Source organism: Leptonychotes weddellii, chromosome 1 (genome assembly GCF_054177405.1).
Source record: "Leptonychotes weddellii isolate Sample4059 chromosome 1, ASM5417740v2, whole genome shotgun sequence".
In the NCBI taxonomy this organism is placed as follows: domain Eukaryota; kingdom Metazoa; phylum Chordata; class Mammalia; order Carnivora; family Phocidae; genus Leptonychotes; species Leptonychotes weddellii.
In genome coordinates this window covers 107,847,293-107,872,337 of record NC_138369.1, presented here as the reverse complement: position 1 = coordinate 107,872,337, position 25,045 = coordinate 107,847,293, and the positions used below count along the sequence as shown (strand labels likewise).

The window sequence follows — 25,045 nt, the reverse complement described above, 5'->3', positions numbered from 1 at the left end:
CTTTGGACCCCGAGTTATTCTCCTGAATATCTCCGAAGGTTCCTTCCCACCGGAAGAGATAGTGGAAAGAAAACTCTGTACCACAGCTGGTTCTGCTGAACTCTGAACACTCTCCCCTCCTAGTTGCCACTGCCTTTTTTTAGATGTCAGTATTGGGGAATGGAATGTACAGTTTATCAAGTCTGGATCTCATGTTTAAATTGGGTGTGATTTCTTTTATTTATCACCTTCTAAAATTAATAGTTAAGCACTTTATAAAAAGAAAGCACTTCCTTCTAGTTGCAAGCAGGAAAAAACAGCTTTCATTTGCATTTCTCATGAATATTTAACAGCTCCCTGTCTTAATTTGTTTTTGTTTTCATGTTCTTGATACTGATTTTCTACCTAGAAAAGTGCCATGTGGAACTTGTTTATTTCTTTATGCAGGTTAACCTCGTTCTCTTCCGTTTATTCCTTAGGACAGCCCATTATTCCATGATGGATTTTTTTCACAAAGTCTCTCCTTAGATGATATCACATTTGTGTCTCCATGGATTTGTCTGGTGGGCCTGAAAAAGAAGGCATATTCAATATTATCTCCTCTCCAAACCTCCCTGTCTGTCCCTCACAAGCACACATTGGAAGGTAGCCATTTCACACACTTGTCCAGAACTCACATCTGATAACCATGCGTGCATTCATTCGTTCATCAAGCATCTGAGGCCAGGTAGGGTGCTCTGGCTACAAAGATGACTCAGGCACACCAGACACTGGAGACCGCCCGTGTGGAGGAAGCAGGGGTACAGGCTGAAGGACATGCAAGAAGGTGCACAGAGTGTCCACCCTATTATTACTGTTTTCCACAGTCCACAGGGTGGGCCGATCCTGATTGATCCTGGGGTGACCCCCAGCATAGCAGGGTACATCTGCCTCTATGTAAAATAATTTGAAAACTTGAACTTATCTTAGAAATTTAGGGAGGAAACGATATGAATGATTCAGTCCTTTAAAAACATGGAATAAGATGAGAAACTGCTTTGACCAGGGCTGAAGTGGAGAGTGGTGCATCTGTGAGTGCCCCCTTACATTGAGTGCCCTCTTGCATTTGAATTTTAAAGAACATGCTCACCATTGTGTTCTGTGTGATGAAGACAGCTTTCAAGCCTGAAATCTGTGTGGAGGGGGGCCTGCTGGCTGACCCAGGGAAGCTGGCTCGTGGGATCCTCTCCTGTTACTCCACAGCACTCCACAGGAGGGCGACAGAGAGCACAAAAATGGATTTCCTCCTGCTCTGAGCAGAGTGGGTACCGCAAAGAGGGTGACCAGAGTTCCCCTAAGGTCTCTGAGGGTGATGTGCCAAGCTGCCAATGGGGCACACCAGAAAGGCATGCTATATAGTCGTGAAATAATTATTTATGATGCTGGGCAATTTCTTGGGCCAAAACATGCATGCCCAACTCATGAATCATAGCTAAAGTCCACCTTTAATTTCTACCAGTGTGGACTCGCTCCCCTACTCATTACTATGGTGTCTCTCCCCGGCTCTCTCCTGCCCTGTGACTCTCTGGCACAGGGTTTATCTTTGAGGAAATAGTGCCTTTCTAGAGGGAGATAAGGGCACGTCTGGGTATAAACTTAGTCCCTAAGTTTCCAGGTCCTTGGGTTGATAGCAAACATACTCATACACCCTGTTCTTATTATTTGGAGAGCAAAGTTCAAAAGTAATTTTGAAATTACCAGTTAAAAAATTTGCCTAACCAAGTTCACTTTACCAAGTAAGAATCTTTCTCATTTCTACAAAACGTACTCCTCCTTACCTAGCCAACCCTGATTATGCTCTCCCCCAGCTTTCATTTTCTGCCTCATTTAGACGGCTTACCTCAGTGTCCCCGATGTATAGTGTGCTCAGCCCCAGCCTTAGTTTTTCACTATTTCCTGCCTCCCTGAACTGTCTTCCCAGAGTGATTTCCTCTTCATTCTTTAAAGGCCAGCTCAGGTACCCTCATTACAATGGACTTTCCAGATGTGACTCTCACCAAGGTCTTTCTCTTCTCTGATTCCTTTTGGTCTCTTGTGTGATATTACATATAAATTGTGCAAAAATGCTTTTATGCGTGTAACTCCCATACATTGCATGAATTGTGTGTTGATGGTGATGATGCCTTCGAACCCCATTGTACCTAATAAAGTTCTAGACCTATTTTGTGATTGGTCGATCCCTGTGTTGACTAATTGCACCTATTTTCTTCCTTTTTTTCATTGTAGTGTCTTAGAAAATGGAAGTTTGCTTTTTCTTTGGATTGTGTTTTTATCTGTGGGTTCATCTCTTTCATGTGGCAGGTCAAAAAAATTCCAGTCATTTATTGAGAGCTGCTTGGTAAAGAATCACAGCCAGCGACCAGCAACAGAACAATTGATGAAGCATCCATTTATACGAGACCAACCTAATGAACGACAGGTCCGCATTCAACTCAAGGACCATATCGACAGAACAAAGAAGAAGCGAGGAGAGAAAGGTTAGAAGCACATTTGTATTTCAGCAAAGGAAACAAAAGATGGAGTGGGTCATGGGCTCTTGATATATTTGGAGGTGGCCGTGGGGGTTTCAGATGGGCCTGCATTATTCTTTAGTGTGAAGGGCTGCCTCTGAGCTCGCAGCCTGTAGGCATCAATGGAGTGAGACTCTGAAATGGAATCTTCATGACAGGATAGAACTGTAAGGAATATTACCTTTTCCAGGCACTGACAAAAAGTCATGTTGAGTAATACTATGAAGTGGTTTAATATGACAAGTGATTTTCTTAGTTCAAATGAATATTCATGTTTTGAAGACTAAAAACCGACAGAAGACAACCTAAAAAAAAGACAACAAAAAAAAACCACTTAGTTGACATTTTTCTATCCTGGCAGTCTTCAACATTTAAGTTTTTGTGCTCTGAGGCTCATTTTGAATTTATTTCAGAAGTCAGAATGAATTTTCTTATAGTCACAGCATCGCCAGGCTTGATATATGGAACATTGAACTTTGAGCTGGAAGATCATTTAATGCACTACTTTATTTTAGAGAGTCAAAAGTCTTATCTCTTATGGCTCTAGCTATTGTACCATACTACCTTTTCCGTGCATCAGTGGAAAGGACATGAGGCAAACTTGGAGCCCTGGGACTGTATCCTGGTTGTTTGACCTCCTTATCTAGCATCCTGACCAAGGAGAAAACTCACGTGGTCTGGGGCAGGTTTTGTGCCTAGGTGGGTGGGAGGTATGGAAGGTTGAGGTATGGGGAGGAAAGGGAAAGATCCAGAGGACAGACAGGGTGAGTCCTCCCTGGTTGGAGGCAGGAGGAGCAGCGGGGTAGGGGGGAGGAGGGATGACAGTGAGGAGGCATTATAGGGCTGGAGAGGTGACCACTGAGCATGTGTGGAGTGGAGAGTAAAGGGGAAGTCCAGGCAGCAAGGGTGCGAGGCACATGGCCTTGTGCTTTTCCTCGCTTCTGTCCTGGACACCGTTCTCCTCTGTTCTTTCCAAGCCAGATGGCGCATTGGAGGGTGGTGGGCAGCACAGGACAGAGGGCACTCTCCTTCTATTTGAATTCCCCTTCTTTGCTTCTGCAGTTACTGTCTGTAATGTGGCAAGGTATGAGCAGGTATGTGGGGTGGGCGGTGAGCAGTGTGAGTCAAGACTGGGCAGAGGTAAGGTCAGCAGGGGGTTGGGCAGGAGGAGAAAACCTCAGTGAAGGTTCAAGGGAAGAGTTTCTTCCTGGCTGCCAGCCTCGGGAACTCAGGGAAATGTGCGATCGGTTCGACTCAGGAGTAGGAGGTTATGAGGCTAAGCCAAAAAGGAGGTCCATCACCTGAACTAACAAAATAGTGTATGTCAACTATACTTCAATTTAAAATAAAAGATACACTTTTAAATGTTTGGGGATCAAACTATTTTTACTTCATGTGCTAAATAGGAAATGAAGTTTCATTGCCTATTTTGATTGAACATAAAATTTTTACAGCCCTGGAAAATAAATATATAAATAAAAATCCTGAACAAAAAAAAAATAAAAAAAAAAAAAAGGAGGACCATCTCCAGTTATTCGTGGGTGGAGAGGGATGAGGTGTCTGTCAGGTGATGCTGGGAGGGGAATTGAAGGAACCAGAAAGAGCCAGGCATGAGAGAAATAGGTAAGTCAAGATCAAAAAGTTCCAGGAGTGGGGTGCCTGGGGGGCTCGGTCAGCTAAGCGTCCGGCTCTTGATTTCAGCTCAGGTCATGATCTCAGGGTCATGAGATCGAGCCCTGTGTTGAGCTTCATGCTGAGTGCTGAGCGTGGAATCTGCTTGAGACTCTCTCTCTCCCTTTCCTTCTGTCCCTGCTCCTCTCACCCCTCCAAAAAAAAAAAATCCAGGACTGATTTTTCATCAAACACGCAACCATTAAAGGCTGCCTTCTCTAAAAGGGAAGTTTCTTTTTCTGTGGGCCTGTTGCTTCCAGATTCAAATTCTGAGTTCCCATTCTAGCTCTACCCCCTGAATAGGTACATGAACTTCATCCCAGTTTTCTCATCTTTAAAATAAGAGAGGGGATATGATAGTAATCCGTATCGCCTGGTATTGTTGCAAATTAAATGAGATAAGGCATTAAAATGTCTAATACAATGTCCGGCATATAAACATACTCAATAAATATTAGCTATTTTTATATAAAAAGTTCTTTATTGACTTACAATTTTTCAACACGATTCAGAGTTACTTTCTGAGAACTCGTGACCTCTTTGCCTTTGACCTGTGAATAGAATGGGTAAAGCTTGGGCCTTGGGTTGTTTTCACATTTTGGGGGCACAGATGCTGGAATGTGACTCAGAACTCCCCATTCTATGACAATAGACTATTTTTAATGTGTTCCTTCTCTGCACAGTAGAAGTGTAAGATCCTTGGTAGGAGATGAACTCAAGAGTGACCTGGTAATGTAAGGAACCTAATTCTGTTTAGGTTTAGAGCCATCAGAAGCCTTCTTCTTTGCTCCCCAGAAAGAGTATCGATCAAGCGAGGTCTCATCCATTTGCTCAGTTTCATCAAATGACTTAATTGACTTCCTCTAGGACTTTCACACTCTCTTAGTAGCTCTAGGACCAGCTTTTGGTACACTCAAACAATTTTAATGAGAATCGATTTATGATTTTTTTAACTTGATACTATTTTTTCCTTAAGATATGTTGACATATGGGGGCACCTGGGTGGCTCAGTTGGTTGAGCGACTGCCTTAGGCTCGGGTCATGATCCTGGAGTCCCGGGATCGAGTCCCACATCGGGCTCCCTGCTCAGCAGGGAGTCCGCTTCTCCCCCGACCCTTCCCCCCTCTCATGCTCTCTCTATCTCATTCTCTCTCTCAAATAAATAAATAAAATCTTAAAAAAAAAAAAAAGATATGTTGACATATGCTAATTTATGCCAGTAATATAAAAGCAATAAGACCAGATTCTGGTGCAGTATTACAATTGAAGGGCCTGACAAATGAAGGTTTCACCCTAGAGAGTACAAATATTTGGATTAATTGTGTGCTTCTTTCCCTTGCTAGAATTTCCCTTTGCTAGATAAAATTTCTGCAGTTTACTTCAAACTCTCTGTTGATTCATTTCAGGAAAGTTTGGAATAGTCAACTTTCAGTGTGGAATAGTGAAACACTTTATGAAGGTCCTTTACATTTTGGTGAAATAATACTCAAAAAATAAATAGCCCAAAAGCTTTGTGCATATCTAAATATTTGAAGCTAACTTGTGATTTAAAAAAATATATACTTGAAGTCACTGTGCTTTTGGCTCCTTTTCTTTTTTTTTATTATGCTCAGTTAGCCACTGTATAGTACATCATTAGTTTTTGATGTAGCGTTCAATGATTCATTAGTTAAGTATAACACCCAGTGCTCATCACAACACCTGCCCTCCTCAATCCCTTTTCATTATCCCTTTACTGGCTGAAGAGTAGGGAAGGCGGAGTGTTTAGTTCTTGTCGTAGGTGCTGCCTCCTGGTGGTAACACAACCAAATTGCAGTTTTGGTTCCTTTTTAAGGCTACACAAATGCCTTCAAAGTTGTAATTATTAACCCACAGCTATGAAAGGATCACAGTAATGTGACCCTCCCTTGCCTGAAATTAAAAGCTCTTCCAAAACTCCCCATTGCCCACAGAAAAGTCCTCAGGAAGGTGTATATAAGGATTAGGAAGTCGTATCAGACGTGCTAGGCTTACTCATTCTGTCTGCTTTTCTCACAGCCAGACATCTAGCCATTCACAATTCATTGTGAACATCTTGTGTACTACTGTCAGCCTTACTCACGTGGTTATGTTGCTTAGAATGCCCTTTCCCACCACTTTCAGCTGCCATCTGCCTGGAGCAGGGCCACTGACATTGTAAGGCCCAGCTCATTTCCTCCTCAAAAGACTTTGCTGGCCCCTTCCCCCATTATGACCAATGGACTTTGCTCCTTTCTCTGTTATCCCATTGCTCTTTTTATGCATTTCTATTTAGCATATAATATGTTGGAAAGAACATAGTTTTAAAGTTGGAGAAGTTCTGGATGGAATTCTAAATCCAAATCCCAGATTGATCGGTCTTTTATTAGTAAGTCACTGGTCCTGTCACTTACCCTCTTGTAATAGTGTCTTCGCTTGAAAAGTGGGTAGTATGTTAAAGGATTGTTAAGCAAAATAAATGGGAGAACATAAGTAAAGTATCTAGCAGGGTGACTAGCATGGGAGACACCCAATAAAGATTAATTTCTTAATAATCATGGCAGATCTGATTACCTACTTGTCCATCTCGCCCATTAGATTCTGATCTCCTCCAAAGCAAAGACTCAATCTTATTCATTATTACATGTTAACTTGCTTAACATATTACTGAATTAAATGAATGTCCCCGGTGGGTCATTTAACTCTATATTTCTAATAGCACGTGCTGTCAAATTTCTTTCTGGTGTTTATCGAGATATCTAAAGACAATTTGTGGGTCCATGTAAGTCATAATAAAACTCTTACTTAAAAAATGATTAATACGGACAATAAGTGAATAGTGGGCCAATAAAGATTGGTTTAGGTGGTCCTCTAATGGGAGTTAACACAAACTGAACAATTATTTTTCAGTTCCTTGTCATTGAACAGCAGGCATTAGGGACAGATACCTAGAGTCAGCTGGAACAGTCTTGGATGTGAATTCCACCAGCTCAGCTGGTGGGAACTGTTAGATCACAAGTCAGGAGGCCTGGAGCCTGTCCCAGGTCAGCATTAATGACAACTCTTTGGGCCTCAGATTACTTATATATAAAATGAGGGGGGTGGGATTGGCTGAGCTGTAGCATCTTTTTGTGCACTAACATTCTGTGAGTCTCTCTTTAGATGAGACCGAGTATGAGTACAGCGGAAGTGAGGAAGAAGAGGAGGAGAATGACTCAGGAGAGCCCAGGTAGGAGAACAAAGGCCAAGTCTTATTTTCACGTTCTGAATTGTGCTTGTGTGAAACTCACTTCCTTTTGATTTATAGGTTCATTTTTAAGAATCCAGCAAGGTGGTCTTATTTAATTTATTGCCCATGAACATACTCATTAATTTGGGAAAATGTCCCCAGGCAAACTCTTACAAAAATGTGGAAATCAGCGTATTCTTTATCTTGTCCCCTAAGATTTATGGTCTCTATTCTAAGACCTTGTTTCCTCACATATGTAACGTGTGGAATGGGTAGGAGTCAATTATCTGGGTAATGCAAGACTCAAAGGACCTAAAACTATGACTTTCAGGAGACCTAAGTGGTATTTTTGGACTCGAATTACTCAGTTTGTTACTTCATACCTTTGAGAAGCCCATTTGGGCAGCCACCGTCCTTGTCACATGTCTTGGTATTTTCACCACAAGCTAATCCAAGAGGAAATGGTTTCCAGGAAATCAAATCACACTCTAGAGGGGAACCCTAAATAGAAACTTTCTTGCTCATTCCAGTTGTCACATGTTGGACTCCAGGATCAGTGTTGCTTTATCGTTATGATCTGTGCGTTTTGAATTTCACTTGACATTGATTCCCACTTCTTCCAGTCTGTGTATCAATAATTAAGCTTAGTGTGCTCACATTGCCAAGATTTCTCTCCCATGAGAGGATTCAGCTGGTGGCAGTTTGGTGAGTTGAGTCGCACAGGCACAAACATCATGGTCGGTGTAGGTGAAGTGAGATTTATTGGGGAAAATGCACTGGCAGGAGGCTCACTGGGGAAATGAGTCCCCATCCTCTAGCCATCCAAGGGGGGGACTCCAGTGGTCCAGGAGGAGAAATTCCCATACTGCTGAGGCACAGCTGCCCGCTCAGGAAAGGGGCCAGCTCTGTCGTTGCTGCTAGAACAAGCTGGTGGCTTCTTTTTCTGAGTTAGATCTATGAAGCTGGATTACTGCTAAACTACTGGAAGAAGGAGGGACTTACAGGGCTGTCCAGTTTTTCTCTACACCTGATACAGGAATTATCAAGGTCAAAGACTGAAGGAGAATTTTTCCTTCTATCCGATACTTTACACATTGGCTGCCCCCAGTTTAGCTGCGTAAAGATGATGTTTGTCAAGTAGTGACGTGGAAAATGAACATTCTTATAAAGGCAAAGAACCAAGTGCCTGCTCTCAGAGAAGTTGCGTACTATTCTTCTTTTTCCAAAGCTCACCCAGATGTCATGTCAGCCCTACTGATCACTCTCTATAGAACTGAGAAGCCCTGTTTTAACTAGTACTTGCCAAACTGCGTGTTAGGAGTCAACTTAGCAGGCTGACCTAGCCATGCCTTAACACTTTGATAATTGTAACGTGTCATTGTATCACATTGAAGATTAAGTTCCAAGTCCTGTCTTATGGACCCATGTAATTAATCTTCATGAAATCCTGAAAAGTGGAAAGGGACAGTGGTTATCTCATTTGAGAAATGGGGTGAGAGCCCAAAGATGGCACCCAAGCCCCACACCAACGATGATTGAGCCACTATTACAGCTCTACCCGCCTGACATTGATTCTGCATCAATTTGTATTAATGGAGGCTCCTCGTGTGCATGGTTCCCCAAGTCCTGCTTGTGGCCTGTGTACATAAGCACTGTCACTTGGGGCTTGTTTTAGTGTTCTGCACAAAAGCTGTTAAGTTTTAGAGGAGGTGTGCTCGTGGCATCCAAGCACTGTCTGTAAGACCTCAAGAATGAAGCCTTTTTATGTCATTTTTGGGCATAGATGCCAGTCACACTGCACAATGGTTACACTGTCCAACACAGAATAATCCCCTCGTCAACTGCCACCAAACCTGCTCCCCCCACCATTCGCCACCCCAGTTGGCGTCACCACCACTGTCCAGGTGCCAAGACAAAACCTGCAAGTCATCGCTCACTCCACACACCGCATCCATCAACCGGCTTCGTTAACTCTGCCACCAATGCTTCTCTCCGCCTCCGTCCCCTTGCCCCTCCCCACCCAGCTGGTGGCCCTCTGCAGACAGTTGTCCCTCGGCAGCCAAACAAATCCCATCACATCAGTGTCCTGACTATAAGCTTTCCGTGTGTGGTTTCCATGCCCCGTGCCTCCCCGGGTCTGCCCAGTGTCCCTGGCCTCCTCCCGGGGCCACCTCTCTCCTTCACTCTGCTCTGGGAAGTCCTCGGAGAGGCCCCACCTGTTCCCACCACAGGCCTCTACGTTTGCTTTCCTCTCTGCCTGAAAGGTTCTTCGCCTACTTCTTCGTGGGACCGACTCTTCATCATTTGAGTCTCAGCTCATCTGGCACCTTCTCAGAGAGGTCTCCCCTGATCACCCCATCTGAAGCAGAACCCTTAATCCCCGTCCCAGCCTCCTACCACTGTCACTCTTAAACTGTTACGTCTTCTATGGAGCCTGTTCATATGTGAAATTATGTTATTTGCAGCCATTTGTCTGTCTAATGATTTGTCTGTCTCTCTTCCCCGCAAGAAGATCATGAGAGAGAGAGTTTGTTTAGCTACTGCTCTATCCACTAGAACCTCTTACAGTGCCTGCGACCTAAAAGTGGCTCATTAGTTATTTAATGGATTTATTTCAAGTGGAAGTCGCCAGCAAGATTAAAAGGGCTAGGTTTGTGTGAACAAATAGGAGCCTGCCCCACCTCCCTGTTAGGCTGCTATGCACAACCAAAGAGTGTAACTTTGAGCTGTTCACATGCAGTGAGATGTGAATAGAGCAGCCCTAGACCACCAGGGACACACACATATGCACATGATGCACAACTACCATTTTACAGATGAGAAAACTGAGGCCACGGTGCTTCAACGGAATCTAGGGATCCGTGAGCTGGATTGAAGTCCTTGCTACACCATCCGTTCCAGAGCCAAACCATGTCACTTCCCTTTAACCGTGGTGCAATGAAACAAGCCCTGAACTCTCAGATGTGGGTTCATATTCTACTCTGTGGTGACCCTGACTCTGATGTTTTCCCTCCCTGGCTTATCACGTCTTCACACGAGCAGCCTGCCATTTGCCTCCTGGGTGTGGGTGCAAGGCGTCGCGGAGGTGGTGCGGGGACGGTGATGTCCTCTTAGTAGAACACGGTCCCTTGTTGCTCCTGGTTGTTCCTTTCATTTGCTGGCTTTGTTCATGCCTCTCTTAAACGTGAAAATTCAGCTGATCCAGGCCCTAGGGCTCACACGCTCCCTAAAACCTTTAGAAGCAGATCTTTGCGGGTCACCAGGGCAAGGGAGCAGTGAGGACGGTGCTGGAGAGAGGGGGACCTCTCTCTCGGGATGGTGACAGCATGCGCCTGCCCATGGCCACCGTGAAAAGGAGGCTGCACACTGGTCTGTGGTGCCCGTGACTCCGTTTCTCTGGGGCTGAGTACTGTAAGTAGCAGCGGCCCGAGAGCCCGTGGCCGGCCCGTGTGGCTCGCGTCCCCGCGCGCAGGCGAACTGCTGGCCCCGCCGGCCTCCCCCAGCGCCGGGGTGAGGGCGGCCCTCGCCACACGCAGCCTCCCCGTCTCTCTCTCTCCTGCCCGCAGCTCCATCCTGAACCTGCCGGGGGAGTCCACGCTGCGGCGGGACTTCCTGAGGCTCCAGCTGGCCAACAAGGAGCGTTCGGAGGCCCTGCGGCGGCAGCAGCTGGAGCAGCAGCAGCGGGAGAACGAGGAGCACAAGCGGCAGCTGCTGGCCGAGCGCCAGAAGCGCATAGAGGAGCAGAAGGAGCAGCGGCGGCGGCTGGAGGAGGTGAGGGTCCGCTGGGGCTGCCGTGCGCGCGCGCGCGCACCTCTCAGCCACAGGGCTTCCTGGGGGTGCGGCGTTGTGCCGGGCTCCCACCCTTGTGGGACTCGTGGCGCACTGGGAGCACACACCTGAGCTTGCGAAACGGGATGAGGCCTGGGCGCTCTCACAAGCAAAGGACTTCCCTTGCTAGGCAGGGGGTGGCCGTGTGACCTTGGTGTGACGTGACCTTGGTGTGGTCACCTCGGAAAAGCAGGTAAAGGCCTTCACCCCTTCAAGTCTTACTCAGATACCACCTCCTCCGTGCAGCCTCCTTGACCACCTTTCTTCGAATTGCACCCTCTCCTTCTAGCTCATCCTGTTGCCCTTCCCCGCTTTATTATTTTTACATAGCTCTTTCCATCTTCACACACACTCTCTATGTACCTTCCTGGGTTTTACGCTGCAGTGTGAGCTCCTGAGGACAGAGGGTTTTGTCTCTTTCATCCCTGATGTATCTCTCCACCATGTATCTCTAGCGCCTAGAACAGGGCCAGGCACACAGTAGATGCCTCGTGGATATTCGTGGAATGAACGAACCCATATAGGAATAAACGAGTCCGTGACTGAGAGGGCCTATGTAGGTGCTAACTAGACCGCAGTGACTAGGCAGGCAGGTGAAATGTCAAGTATGGAAAAGCAGGGTCTGCCTTAGCTACTCCTCTGAACACTGGGGAAAGCTCGGCCCAAGACCTTCCACACACCCTTTAGTATCCAGGGCCTGTCCTCCAGCTGGAGGGCCACTCTGGCCTTCACCGGCGGGCACTGTGGCCATCTGTGTGGGCAACCGTAGCACTAGCCACACTTTCCCGCGTGGCTTGTCCCCGGTGAGGCCCTCACCCTTGTGGCCTTGTGGCCACCTCCCTTTGTCGGATAAATCAAAGCCTCTAGACAATGAAGCAGCTGAGAGCATAGCCATTGGGAAAGCCAGATGGCAGATGAGAGGTTAACCAACTGTATCGGAATGGGGTAGCCATTTTACGGGGTTCCCAGACGCCATCTTGCTCCTCATTACTGGTTTACAGCAATTCACTTGCTTTGTCAGGTGCCGCTGCAGTTCGAAGCTGGCGGATTGCGGGCACCAAGAGCAGATTGCTTTTCAATTGGCCCATCCAGGTCCAGCATCCCTGGTTGAAATCAGTGAGGGCCTCCGTTCCAGTGTGCAGTAAAATCCCATCAACCTCATATGTCCTCATAGGCAGACCAGCAACAACAAGACCCAACAGTTGCAATTTTTTTTTTTTTAAGATTTTATTTATTTATTTGTCAGAGAGAGAGGGGAAGAGACAGAGAGAGCACAAGCAGGGGGAGCGGCAGGCAGTGGGAGAAGCAGGGAGCCTGATGCGGGTCTCGATCCCAGGACCCTGGGATCATGACCTGAGCTGAAGGCAGCCAATTAACTGACTGAGCCACCCAGGTGCCCCAACAGTTGCAATTATTAAGTGACTTCTGTGCACCAGCTCCTGGGTGAGGTTCTTTGCTTATATCCATGATCTCATCTACTATCATTCTCTCTTTGCATACAGCCATTGCACCTCATGCAGAATGCATACAAACCCCGCTTAACACATAGGAAACTGAAGTTCAGGGAGGGGAAGTAATTATTCCCATATCCCAGGACCAGTAAGTGCACAGTGTTCGCACCCAGGTCTCTCTGATCTCAATGTCCACACAAGGCCCGAGAAGGGAAGTATAGATAAGTAATCAAAGCCTTGAACTGCACATGCCCACCCCACCTCTGGTTCCTCTCCTGGGCACAAATTGAAATTCCTGGCAGCTGCACCCTGGTGTCCTCTGCAGCCCAGCCAGGCCAGTTGGGGCCAGTTGGGGCCTCTTGTACGAGCCCTTGACGCAGAGCTGTGCCATTTCCTCTAGTTCTCCTGAGAACCAGATGCCTCCACCTGCTGGACCCCATGTTTATTCCTTTAGACTTTGGTCACACCTCTCCCCTCACCTAAGCAGTGTCCTATCAGGCTCTGCCCCCCACATCCTGCCTTTCCTGCTTCGTTGCTTGTGGTTTGTTCCTTCCAAGAGTATTTCCAAAGGCCGCCACCTCCCTGGAGCCTCACACCCTGCAAACCTTGACCATTTGGCTTAGTTAGTCGGCTCCTTGCCTAGCAATTTGTTACCCTTACTTTCAAGCTAAAGGCGCTTACCATGTAAACCCTAGAAAATCCCCACTGTCACCCCACAGAACATTTCAAATACTCAAGAATGCAAATATGCCCATGTATGCACACATGTACTTTTGGCCCTTGAGCTTAGATCCTCAGTTGATGCAGTCTTTTCGGAGGATGCATTGTATTGTCTTGTTTTGTTTTGTTTTTTTTCGTTTTAATCTATATTTTTGTCCCTTCTTACCTGATACGATTTATTTGGGCTTTATATATTTTCTCAAGTTGCTAAAATAACAATTTCTAACACTTTCCAAAGCATTTACCCTACGACAGGTACTCTGTTCCACACTTTACCTGAATCATCTCATTTGATCCTCACAATAACCCACAGTCTCAAAATAATGCAGCCGAGTCTCAGAGAGGTTAATAACTTGCTATAGGTCACACAGCTTAGGGAAAAAACAGGTTTCAAGCCCAGGGGATTGGAATCCAGAGCCCAAGCACTGTCACTGCCTCCATCCTGCCTCTCAGCTGATAAGCCAGTCATGTTTTCCCATATTCTCTACCTGGCCTCTGCTTTTGTGGTCTTTTCCTCTGAGAACTTAAGGATTTTTGAGCAAGGGCAAAGAAGCTGTGCCCAGCAGGTGCTCTCCTTTGACATGGATTCTGGCTCTCATGCTCCCCATCAGAGCTACCGCCAAGGCCTCCTTGTGTCTCTTCTTCTGTGACACTTTCTGGAACCTCTATCTTGGAGGCGAGTTAGAGTTCAGACTCAGCGAGGCACACGCATCCACGGGGAAATGCCCTCTGAGTCCCCACTTGCGCTGAAGATAACAGTGTGCCGAAGGACACTTCATTTATGCACCAATGTGCATGAGCCCTGGCTTCCCATCGGTCACTTGCGACCACGGGATATTAAGAGATTATACCACTTTATCTATTGATCCTTCATTTTGGTCCTATTGCCCACTGAGAAGAAATAGAAATACTGAACACTCAGATGGCTATAATTTTTGAACGTTTAAGTAATAACCGTCTCTGTCACCAGGGACCCCTCTCCCGCATCCTGCCCCTGCTGGATCCCCACCCATGTCTGCAGCTCTGGCCCATGGTGAAGACTTGTGTTTGCTGTGTCCAGAGTAGGAACTTGACCTACCGTGGCACATGGAGGTAGTTAAAGCCCACAGTTAGACTTGCAAATTTAGCTTCCTTGTGGGTCAGGTGGGCTTTTGTAGGCATCCTGGGAAAACCATTCCCATTCTCAAATAAAGGCCCGTCAGATGCCCCTTTGGTGACGCAGGGCTGTGTAGGTTGTAGCCTTTGTCTTCCCTGGCGATCTCAGATGTCACCTCCTACCAGAGGCTTGGTTTCTAAGGAAGTCCTGCATGTCCGTTGCTATTTATGGATAACCATGTGGATTTGGGTAGGGTCTAAATCAGTATCTGTATATTCTTAGAAGGACTTCATACACTGAATGTAGTTATTTATCAGCTACATGAAAAGGACGTGGCTTTGGACCAGTGAAATGTTGGGTACAAGACTTTCAGCTTTTGACCACTGATAAAGTACAATTTATAACGAAGTTCCAGGAAATTGATTAAACCTAGCTAAGGTGAATGAGTCCATCAATAGTGAGGAAAGTACAAAGAAGGCCTCTTTTATTTTTATTTAGTTCAATAAAAATTTCTATCACTTGGCCTACACAAAATCCCTCTTGTTTTATTCTCCATCACAGAGTTAGGGTCCAAGAATCAGGGGCAGGATGCAGGAGAGGAGTCCAAGAATCAGTAGGGCATTTACCCTGGTCATCTTTTCAGACAGAACCTTGGCCAGAAGATTTGTGGTGATGCTTAACTGTGCTCAAGAGTTTGAGAATGATTTCAGTGATTTATACATATTTTTTTCAACTTGCTGAGAGCATTCTATGCCTTCATCTGGAGGAGAATATCTTTAAGTCACAGGAATAATCAAATTGACCCCACGGGCACCAAACTGCTCGATGGTGGTAAGTTTTATTCTTCAGAGAATTGTGTTAAGTTTTTCAAGCCACCTGCGTCTCATTTAGTGTCCTTCAAGACCGTCATGACATTGGCCAGTTATAGAAATAGCCAGTTCTACCTAAAAGATATTATAACTGCTTTGGTTCTATTGCCTGAAAAAAAATTTTAGAGAAATAACCACCAGTATCTTATTGGCCAGTCATAGTGAAGCACTAATATAAAAAATGAGAGCCTAGCAGTCTCAATATGTGTGAATTCCCTAAAAGCCTCTAACTTTTTATGGTGAGTGGCTGGGCTTTCAAGAACACTGGGTTCAATGCTTTTTTAAAAAGGGCACAGTAGAATTAAAATCTTTTTCCTATTCCTGTAGGCAGTCATTCGACAAATTTCATGAATTCATACCTCCACTATGCTGGACACTAGGAAAACAGTCTGCCCTGGGGTTCACCAGATCTGTAAGGGAAACAGGCACTGGGCCAATAGTCACCCACATAGCCATTCATTGTCATTGCCAGGCTGCTGTGGTAGAGGGGAATGGCGGGCTAAGGAACGAACTTGGGGAGGGTGCAGGGTAGAGAAAGCAGCCCAGCCTGGCTGGGAGGCCTGCTGGGGATTCCAGCTGAAGGACTGGGAGGGAGGGGCACACAGAGATGCCAGGCGGGGAGGCCAGGGCACAGTCCTGTAGGGCTTCACAGGCCAAGTTAAGGATTCTTAAATCTTATCCTGAGACTAGTGGAAAACCACTGATGTGTGTTAACCAAGGGAATGCAATCAGATCTGCATTTTTAAAAGGGAACTTTGGCTGCTGCGAGGTTGAGTGACTGGAAGAAGCAAGGGTGGATGACAGAGACAAGCTGGTGCAGACCAGAGAGGGTGGTGTTCTTGTGGATGGCGGTGGAAGGGGGATTGAGAGAAGTGTACACATTTGGAAGGGATGCAGCCTGTAGAATGTGCAGAATGTGCATGTGATGTCTGATAAGATATCAGAGATGGAAGAGAGTGAGCAGTCACAGAAGGTCCCCGATGTGGACTGCAGCATCAGGGTGGAGGACCTGGTTTGGGAGCAGGAGGATAAGATCAGTTTGGAAGATGGTGAATTTAAGAGCCTATGAGGTGGCCAGTGGCGATGCCAAGGTTGCAGTTGGATTATATGGAGGGAGCCCCGGAAGGGAGGTTGGGATGGGATAAAAGGGGAATTACTGGCTTATGGTACTGGAAGTATACATCGAGAAGAGAGCAGAGTGTGGGCCTGTACTCCAAGAACATAGAACAGGGGAGGAGAAGCCAGCAAAGAAGACTGATAAGGGTGCAGAAGGCACACAAGGAGAATTTGATGGTACTGCAAAGAAAATCGAGTATTCTAGCATAAGGAACAAATTAAAGGGGCCAGCTTTGCAGAACGCTGCCCAAAGGTCGAGTGAGATAACATCATCCATTTTTTTCAATGGCAAGACGTTATATAAAAAGGTAGTTTTTGTGTTGTACTCTCTAAAAATGCATGCATTTCCTGTTTGGGAGAAAGGGAAACAATCTGCCCAGCAAGTGAGATCTGAATTTGGGGTGCGAAGACGTCGATTTGGACTCGAGGGCTGCCGTGCACCTCCTGCACGCCCTGGCCGCTTTCTGAGTCTCCCCAGCCCCGCTCCCAGAGCTCTGCAGAGAGGCCCCCGACAAAGCTTGTTCCTACCACCTAAGTTGCGCTGGGGATTAACCAGGAAGATGGGCGTGAAAAAACTCTGTCCACTGCCCAAAGCTGGACAGAGCTCTGTTCTGAAGGACTTGTCCGATCTACTTTAAAGATTGCTCATGAGCCCCACTTCGTGCTTCTGTTTAGAGAACTCTTCATAGTTACGTGCTCATCCATTCGTTTGGCTCGCATTCTCTCTTGGCATTCGCTTCCACTCGGGGTAACCAGACTCGTCTCGGAGAAGCTGTACCAGCTGCAGCCCGAACCCAGAGCAGCTGGAATCCCCAGGCCAGCAAGGTTATTCTTGGGAACCTTTGTAGTTTCTCCCAGCTGTTTTTAAACCAAAGGGAAGGGGATGGGGGTGATGAACAGCAGAAACCTGCACATGTCTTTAAGGACATCATGCTAAAGCTCTGGAAATTCCCACGGGCAACAGAGCATTTGGGGGAGATTCTGTTGATGGTAGTATGTTGGTTAACAGTTGTCTTCCTTATTAAATGTATGTTCTTTGTGCCTCAGTTTCTTCATTTGTAAAACTAGAAAGAACAGTAGCATTTCCCTTCCAGGACTGTCATGAGGATTAAATTAGTTAGTTCACGGAAAACCTTAGAATGGAACTAACACTTAGAACACACTCAATAAATATTAGTTATTATTATTATTGGAGCAGGTGCCTTTGGCTGAAGTCAGAAGTATAATCTCCAAAAGTTTAAACTCTTTTATGTGCAGTAGTAAAACCCTCTTGAATTTATTAAAATAAATGTATCAACAGGTAAGCTTTTATTCATGTCTTGGGAAGAATATTTGTTATACTAGTAGAAATTCATTTATGTCATTAGGAGAAAAAAAATGTCAATGGTTTTTAAATGACTGGATGGCACATTCGTGCAGAGGCAAAGTGTGCCAGCTTGGAAGCTGCAGAAACCAAGGTGTAGTTCAAGCTGTGTGGCCTTGAGCAAATTACTTACCCTCTCTGAACCTAAGCTTCTTGATATATGCAATCAACGGACTACTTACATTGCAGGATTGTTGTGAGAAGTAAAGGAAATCATGAATACGGAAGGCTTGACACAATCTTGACACAAGAATGGTTGGCATACTTAGGTGAAAGTTTTATTGTTATTTTGGAACGGATGATTTCAAAGTGGTTGTTAGGGTTTTCTGTAGAGATAGCATTTCCCATTGTTTGCCTTCCTTAATTCTCTAATGCACCTTCTCTGTTTACTGTAACACATGGACTTTTCCCTCCCTTTTTGAGGGTTCTTTTCTGAGCGCACCCCTCTCATGGTGTCTTGCTAAGGTATCAGTCCTCTGGTGACTTAGCCAGCAGTCCTGGCCTTGCAGGCCCAGGGAGGCAGCCCGCTCTCCATCTTCCCAGATGTAGCTCATGTAGGAGGATCAAGAGCTGCTGCCCGGGTAAGTCTCTTACCAGCCAAGCCTCAGGGGACCTTCCACTGGAGATACTCTGCTCTGGGATATATGTATTCTCTTACCAGTAGTCCTTGCTGTCATTTCCAACACCGTGTCATTATGATCCCATCCTTGCCAGCAAGGAGCTGCATCAAATCTTAGGTCCTACCAGCACCTAAACAAAACCCACTAGAAGATAGAGATCTTGTCCTGTCTCAGTAGTAAGCTTCTGGGCCTCTGGAACACTGTGCCTTCGGAGTGAGCCCTTTCACTGAGAAGGTAGAGGCAAGACAGAGCTACGGTAACTCTCAGGGTTTGAATCCGGCTCTGCCACTTGCCGCCTTGGTGATCTTGGGCGAGACATGGCTTTTTTCTGCCTCAGGTGGCCTGTTTATGAAAGGGGATAGTGACAGTTTCAAGGATGAAATGAGTTAATACACAGAAAGCACTTAGAACACTCCCTGGTGCTGAATAGGTGCCTAAATCAGTTCAAGAAGATATTTGCCCGGGAAGGGAAAAAAACCTTTGTATCCCATGATCTGCATTGCGGTTGCTCCCCTGAGTCATCTTTTCGGGGCGCTTGAAGTTGAAGGCAGCATGAGCAAGCTCAACGTGCAGAAGCAGGAGACAGGGACGTCAGGGTGACTTTTCACCGGGGCTGCGTTCCCACCCACTGGACCACGCTCCCCGGCCCTCGGCCAGAAGAAAGCACCATGAACAAGAATAACTCCCCCATTCAGGGCCTGGGGTGTGAATTCATTGGCACTGCTGAGAAATGGCCTTTAATTCACTTAGTCATTAGCTGCAGGCATCCTAATGTGTCTTAAGAGCTGCCGCCGGTGGGGAGACTGAGCAGCCCTTTATCCCCGAATGTCGTTTAGCACCAGCATGAAGACTGAACACCTGCTAGCTGAGCTTTTGTTCTTTTATTTCAATAACTGAACCGAAATTATGAAATAGCTGGGAGCCAGGCTGGCAAACTGGATGCCCGTGGTCCCAGGCGGGGCCTGCCCATGGACCTCTGACACTGGTCTGTGGTCGCACACGCGTGTAAGTCACGCTGGTGCCTCGGGAGGCCGTGGGGTCTGCATAGCTGTCCTCGACACTGCTCCTCAGTGCATCCCAGAAGGTCTCCTTGTTCTGACGGACGCACCATGCTGCTTGGTCACCTGGCCTGTGATGGGACGGGTTTTCTGGGAGGGTGAAGAAGGTGGGCTGAAGTGCCTGTATGGCAGCTTCAAACTACTATTCAAAATCCCTTTTCCCAGACCCCTTCCTATATTGCCGAGGAATGGGAAAGATATGCTAGTATTTCATATTAGAGCATGTCATACTGGAAAAAGGGCAGTGTTGGGCAGTTCCTGCCCTTCAGTGGATCTGGAGCCTCTTAGATGGATGGCAGGGATGGTTGTTCAGTGACAGCATGGAATGGGCATTACAGGCCTGCCTTCCAGTATCTAGAGTCTTCATGGAACCCCTTTTACTACATCTGGTCTGCATCTCTGTGTTTTGCCGTCAGTATTCTTGGTTGTCCCTGACCATAGAACTTTGGCAACAATAGTTTCACAGAAAGTATTATTTCACGTGACTTTTAGATTGAGTTGTTTTCATTTCCCCTCTTGTTTTCTTCAGTGAGCAGTTGTGTAGAATCATAGAGGCTGGGGAATATAAGGGACCTCAAAAGTGATCTAAGCCAATTCTCTCAAAGCAGGAATCCCTTTGACAATGGTCCTCAGATAGTCACTTAACCTGTTTCACATATAATCTCTACTTATATGCTTAGAGGCTTGAGGAAGCATATTCCGTATTTGAGCAGCTCCTAATGTTAGAAAATGTCTCCTATTATCAATTCAAGTCCTTGTGATATTCCTGCATTAACACGAGTTATGGCAAAGGAAACTTAAATCACCTTCCACATCAGGGCCAGAAATGTTTGTGGCAATGAGAATGTTCTTCCCCAGCTGTCACCAGTTCTGTCAGCCTTTCTATGTATAATACAATTTAGTATCTTCAGTACCATCCCAGATGCGGGACATTGTGTTAATAAACGGGTCCATAATGGGCTTGTTTTCATAGGACCCCATCTGAGAGTCTCCTGTTAAGTCTCCTATTAAGGACCCCATCTGAGAGTCTTCCAAATGATGGCAGAAGGAATTTGGAGTTACAACTGCCCTTGACTTTTTCACTAACCTACGAAGTCATAGGTGCTCAGGATGTCATTCTGGCTTCCCTATATGATACCCTAGAAAACCCCAGAAGCCTCTCTCCCAGGGTAAAACTGCAGCCCAGAGATAATTAGGAGCTTGATCACCCCCATAGAAGAGGCAGGACCAGAATTCTTCATTAAGCCTTCTCTTAGCTCAGTCTGGTTAGAACTTTCTTTCCTTGTGCTACTTGCATAAAAAGCGGCTTCACACACGGTACTCAGGGAATGCTTAGCCATAGGGCTGCCTACTGATCAACAGTTGGACCTGGGAGCCCCAGGGAAGAGCTTCACTTAGGCAGTTAATTTTCCAGGAAATCTCTGAATGGGTAGGCTGGATGGTTAAACTTTAGTAGTATAAAGTAAGTGTGAAGAATGAGGCCTGTCTGGTCTGTTGAGCTTTCTCACTAGTTCTCTGAAAAGTGAGATGAAAAGAAGGGGAAATGGCCACTTGAAAAAGCCTAAGACAACATCTTTCACTTTGTAAATGTAGACGTCTCAACCAGCTGCTTTCGAATCCATAGAGGCGGCTTTCGAGAGCCAAACACAGAGTATCGTCCCGGCTTTGCACTTAGCGGGTGAACTTGGGCAAGATACCGATGTGTGTGCCACGGTTTCCTCATCTGTCAAATGGGGGTGGTGACAGCCGTGCATGCCCCATAGGGTTGTGGGGAGAATTCGCGAGCTAATAGGAGGGAGGGGCTCGGGGCTGTGCCTGGCGTCAGAGGTGGGACCCCCTAGTGTTTGTTTGGAATCCTGGTGTGAGTTGCAGGGAATCGCGCCCTTGCCCTGCAGGTGGTTGGTTTGCCACGGTCTTTCCAAAACTGAAACGTGAGCAAACGTTAAAATGGGCGAACGGAAGGCCCGAAGGCTTGCACGTCTCTCCTCACGGCTGCTGTAAACCTTGTACAGAACAGTCCTATTTAAGTGAGGGGCATGTGTGCTGTGCGGTCGATTCAAAAGACCACACTGGGTCCTTTCATTCCAAGTGTCTTTGAACAGAGAGCTTCTTTGTGGAGGGGATGGTTTGAGGTACTTGCCAAGGAGCCCAACTGGATCCCGTGCAGCTGCTGGCCTGTTTTCTGGAGGCCGACTCCGGTCTTCCGCAGTCATTGCGCTCCCCTCTCACCACTTCCGGGAGGTCACCCAGATTGAAAATCAAGTGGAGCTGTCCAAGAGCAAAGCAGATTTCTGCTCTGTTTCACTTCTCGTTCTGAATTGTTGGTTAGGTTTTTGCCAGCACACCCTTGCTTAGACTCAGATGAACAGGCTTGTGAGATCACCTAATCTGCTCCCGGGCTGAAGGTTGGGTTAAGGTGACTTATTCGAGGTCATGTAACATTCACTCATTTGTTAAACAAATAGTTATTGAGACTGGGGTCTAAATGTTGGTTTGGTGGCAGAGCAGGACCAGCACCTGGTCTTACGATTTCCAGTCCAGTGTTCTTTCCCCAAGCCCTGGAGCCTCTCTTATCTTCCCCCTCCTCTGCCAGTGACATGTCACTGCAGCTACAGGATATTAATTCTCAAACGTAGGTGTTATCTCTGAGTCTGTATGTTGGGAAATGTAATGTATATAACAGATAGACCCAGATGGTGGTAGGATAGACGAGGTATCTGTTGCTCGTCTCTTACTCCCTGCACACTCTGAACTCTTACATCTCCAATTGCTGGAATACTCTTGCAGTTTCCAGGAGCTGGGAAGTGGTAGGACATGGAGTAGAAAGAGCATGGAGTCACACCGACCTGGGCTTGATTCCAAGCTCCACCGTTTTCCAGCTGAGTGACATGGAACAGTTTACTTCTCAAGCTGCAATTTGCTTATCTGTAAAATGGGAATAATGATAATAAAGTATGTAGTCATATTGTGAGATTAAATGAGTTGAAGCATGTAAATAGCCAAGCAAACACCTGGCCCCCATAGGCAGTGCCCGATATGATGATTTGTATTCATTTCATGATTTTCCCTTAACCTAGCATGCGGCCATTGACAAGGCAATGAACCTTCTCGAGAGTCTGGAAAGGAAAATAAAGAAAATGACATTTGCCTCACTTACCTGACAGAGCTAATGTGAGGCTCTAATTAGAATAATCTATGATGCAGTACTTTTTTAGGTAAAAATAATTGCCGTACATACAGATTATATTCCTGTACTTTTTTCCCCCCAGAGATTCCATATCCTTGAATGATGGGTAAGCTGCATTTGGCCACATTGGCTCGGGTGCATGGTATGATCTTTTAGGTTAGAAAGGAGACTGTGTTTTTTCCCTTTCGGTCCCAGCCAGCTCTACATGGGTCATCGTTGCTCACCTAGACAGCCCTTCAGTGAGAGGGCGTGGCGGGGTCAGAGCAAATGGACCCCCACAGCCGTAAAAACAACTTGAACCACTTGCTCGTGACACCAACAGAGGGGCCACCTTCTTAAACAAAGAACCGAATTACAAGCCAACAATTTCTTGATTATCTCATTTTGATCTTTCCAAGGGAGGGTTTCAAGATCTGTGGAGAGCCAAGATTTGTTTGTTCATTTGTTTGCGTATACACTTCTTTGTGACTTTGCCTTACTCCAAAAAGAGGACATAAGGTAGCTTACAAAGATTAACATAGCAACTAAAAATTGAAAAAGAGGGAAAATTAAGGAGAAGGGACTCTAAAGCAGAAGAGGAAAACAAGACAAAGCCAGGGCAGGGTCAGTTCACAGAACGCCTGCACAACACGGTGCCCAGGGCGGGTGCCTGAACGGGGCCACCAGTCTGACTCTCAGGGCCCCAGCAACTTAGAAAAGAGGCGAACTCGAATGGCTTGAGATTCATGTTGTCCACTGGATACGAGTAACTTTGTTACTCAGGCAGACATTCTGAGATAACTGGGAGCCCGTGCCCTGGCCTAGTAGTGGTTGAGTAATGAGGTGAATAATGTGTGCGGTGATGTTCCTCCCACAAACACAGTGCTTGGCTCTATTCAACTGTCCCGATAACGTGGTGAAGGGCAACGCATGGCCTGACAGTTCGTCAGTCACTTCTGCAAGAGCCAGAGCACCCTAGTGGAGCTAAGACTTTTCTGCCGGTTAGACTTCATCTAAAAGGAACGTTGAGAGAAACCAAAGGAAAGAAAGAGCAACACCACGGCTTTTGTGACAATCAGCCATGAGGATTATTTGTTACAACTTTAAGAAGAATTGAATACTTAAGAGTTAAGGTGATATTCTGCGAGAATTTGAAGAGCCAAAATTCTGCATCATCCATTTGGGATAAACGTATAACCTTTGAGGGTCCCCTGAGCAAGGGAACGGGATTATTTCATTTGGGTAAACTAACCGGTTCACATACTTGAAGTACAGCCACATGGTCTCCACTTAGAGGTAGCCTGAGGGGAACACCCAAGGGGAGAACCAAAACTGCCCTAAACAAAATTATTCTTTGGGGACATCCACGGAAGACAGAGGGGGAGAAGATCCCAGTGACCTGTTTCAATAGAGCAAGGCCTGGAAAATTCTGAGAGTGGGCATTATCTATCATCCCCCAACCAGGAAAAAAATATAAGAAACTTATAAGAACCCATTGAATATCTAATTCTAAGTGATACAACTTGTGAAGAAGATGTAGATGAAAACATACTTCTAGGCAGTTCGGTAAAGGTGGGGCATCGGCCAAAAGTTTTAGGATAGTTGGTTTAAGCCATTCCTTTTTGACAACAGGACCACTGTCATCTGCATGCATAATTTAAATGAAATCTAGAAATGCTTAGATTCTTATTCCCTTATTTTATTTCCCCCCCTTTCTTTAAGATGGCAAATAGGTGCCATGCCAATGCCAGTCATTGGTGGCTCTCTGGTTAGAAAAATACTATCAAACCTTGTCTGTGTTCAGCATAAAAGACCATTCAGGCCCAGAAGGGTTATTTGAAAAAGGCATAGAAGGGTGGAGGGGTGGTCTGAGGCCCTGCCAACCTTTCTCCTCTTCTCTTGCTGCCCAGTTGACTGTATTGAGTACAACAAATATCAATGGTATCAGGGATTTACTGGGATTGAGTGGGAGAGAAAAAGTAGAGTGGAACAGAGACCCTGCCCACAAATAGCTTTCAACCTAGATTGTAGAGTAGGGAAGACATACTCAGATAACCATAATGTAAGGCACACTGTAATATAAACTCTAAGGATTGAGAAGACAGAAAATGCTTCCAAAAAAATGTAAGATATTGTGTTGTCTTCTTTTGCCCCAAGTTTCTTACTTGGTTCAGTTCAAAAAAATCTTCTATGTCCCTGCCAGGTTCCCAGCCCCACATGGGGGGCTGCAGGTTCAGTGGGAATCAAGCACAGGCTTTACCTCAATGAGCTGCTTCTAGCAAGAATCATCAGAGCTTTGTAGAGGTGTCTGCTTGAGGTTGGGGGCTTGGTCT

The 25,045-nt window shown here is 46.1% G+C and overlaps 1 protein-coding gene across 8 annotated transcripts in view; it reads left to right on the top strand.

Moving 5' to 3' along the window:
* The window catches only part of TNIK (TRAF2 and NCK interacting kinase), a 355,853-nt gene that overhangs the window by 253,604 nt on the left and 77,204 nt on the right, over nt 1-25,045 (top strand). For all 8 annotated transcript variants that reach the window (XM_081829593.1, XM_081829620.1, XM_081829611.1 and 5 more), the window contains exons 10-12: nt 2,320-2,495; nt 7,359-7,425; nt 10,992-11,196. In XM_081829593.1, the coding sequence (XP_081685719.1) occupies nt 2,320-2,495; nt 7,359-7,425; nt 10,992-11,196 (448 nt within the window). The remainder of the gene's footprint in view (nt 1-2,319; nt 2,496-7,358; nt 7,426-10,991; nt 11,197-25,045) is intronic.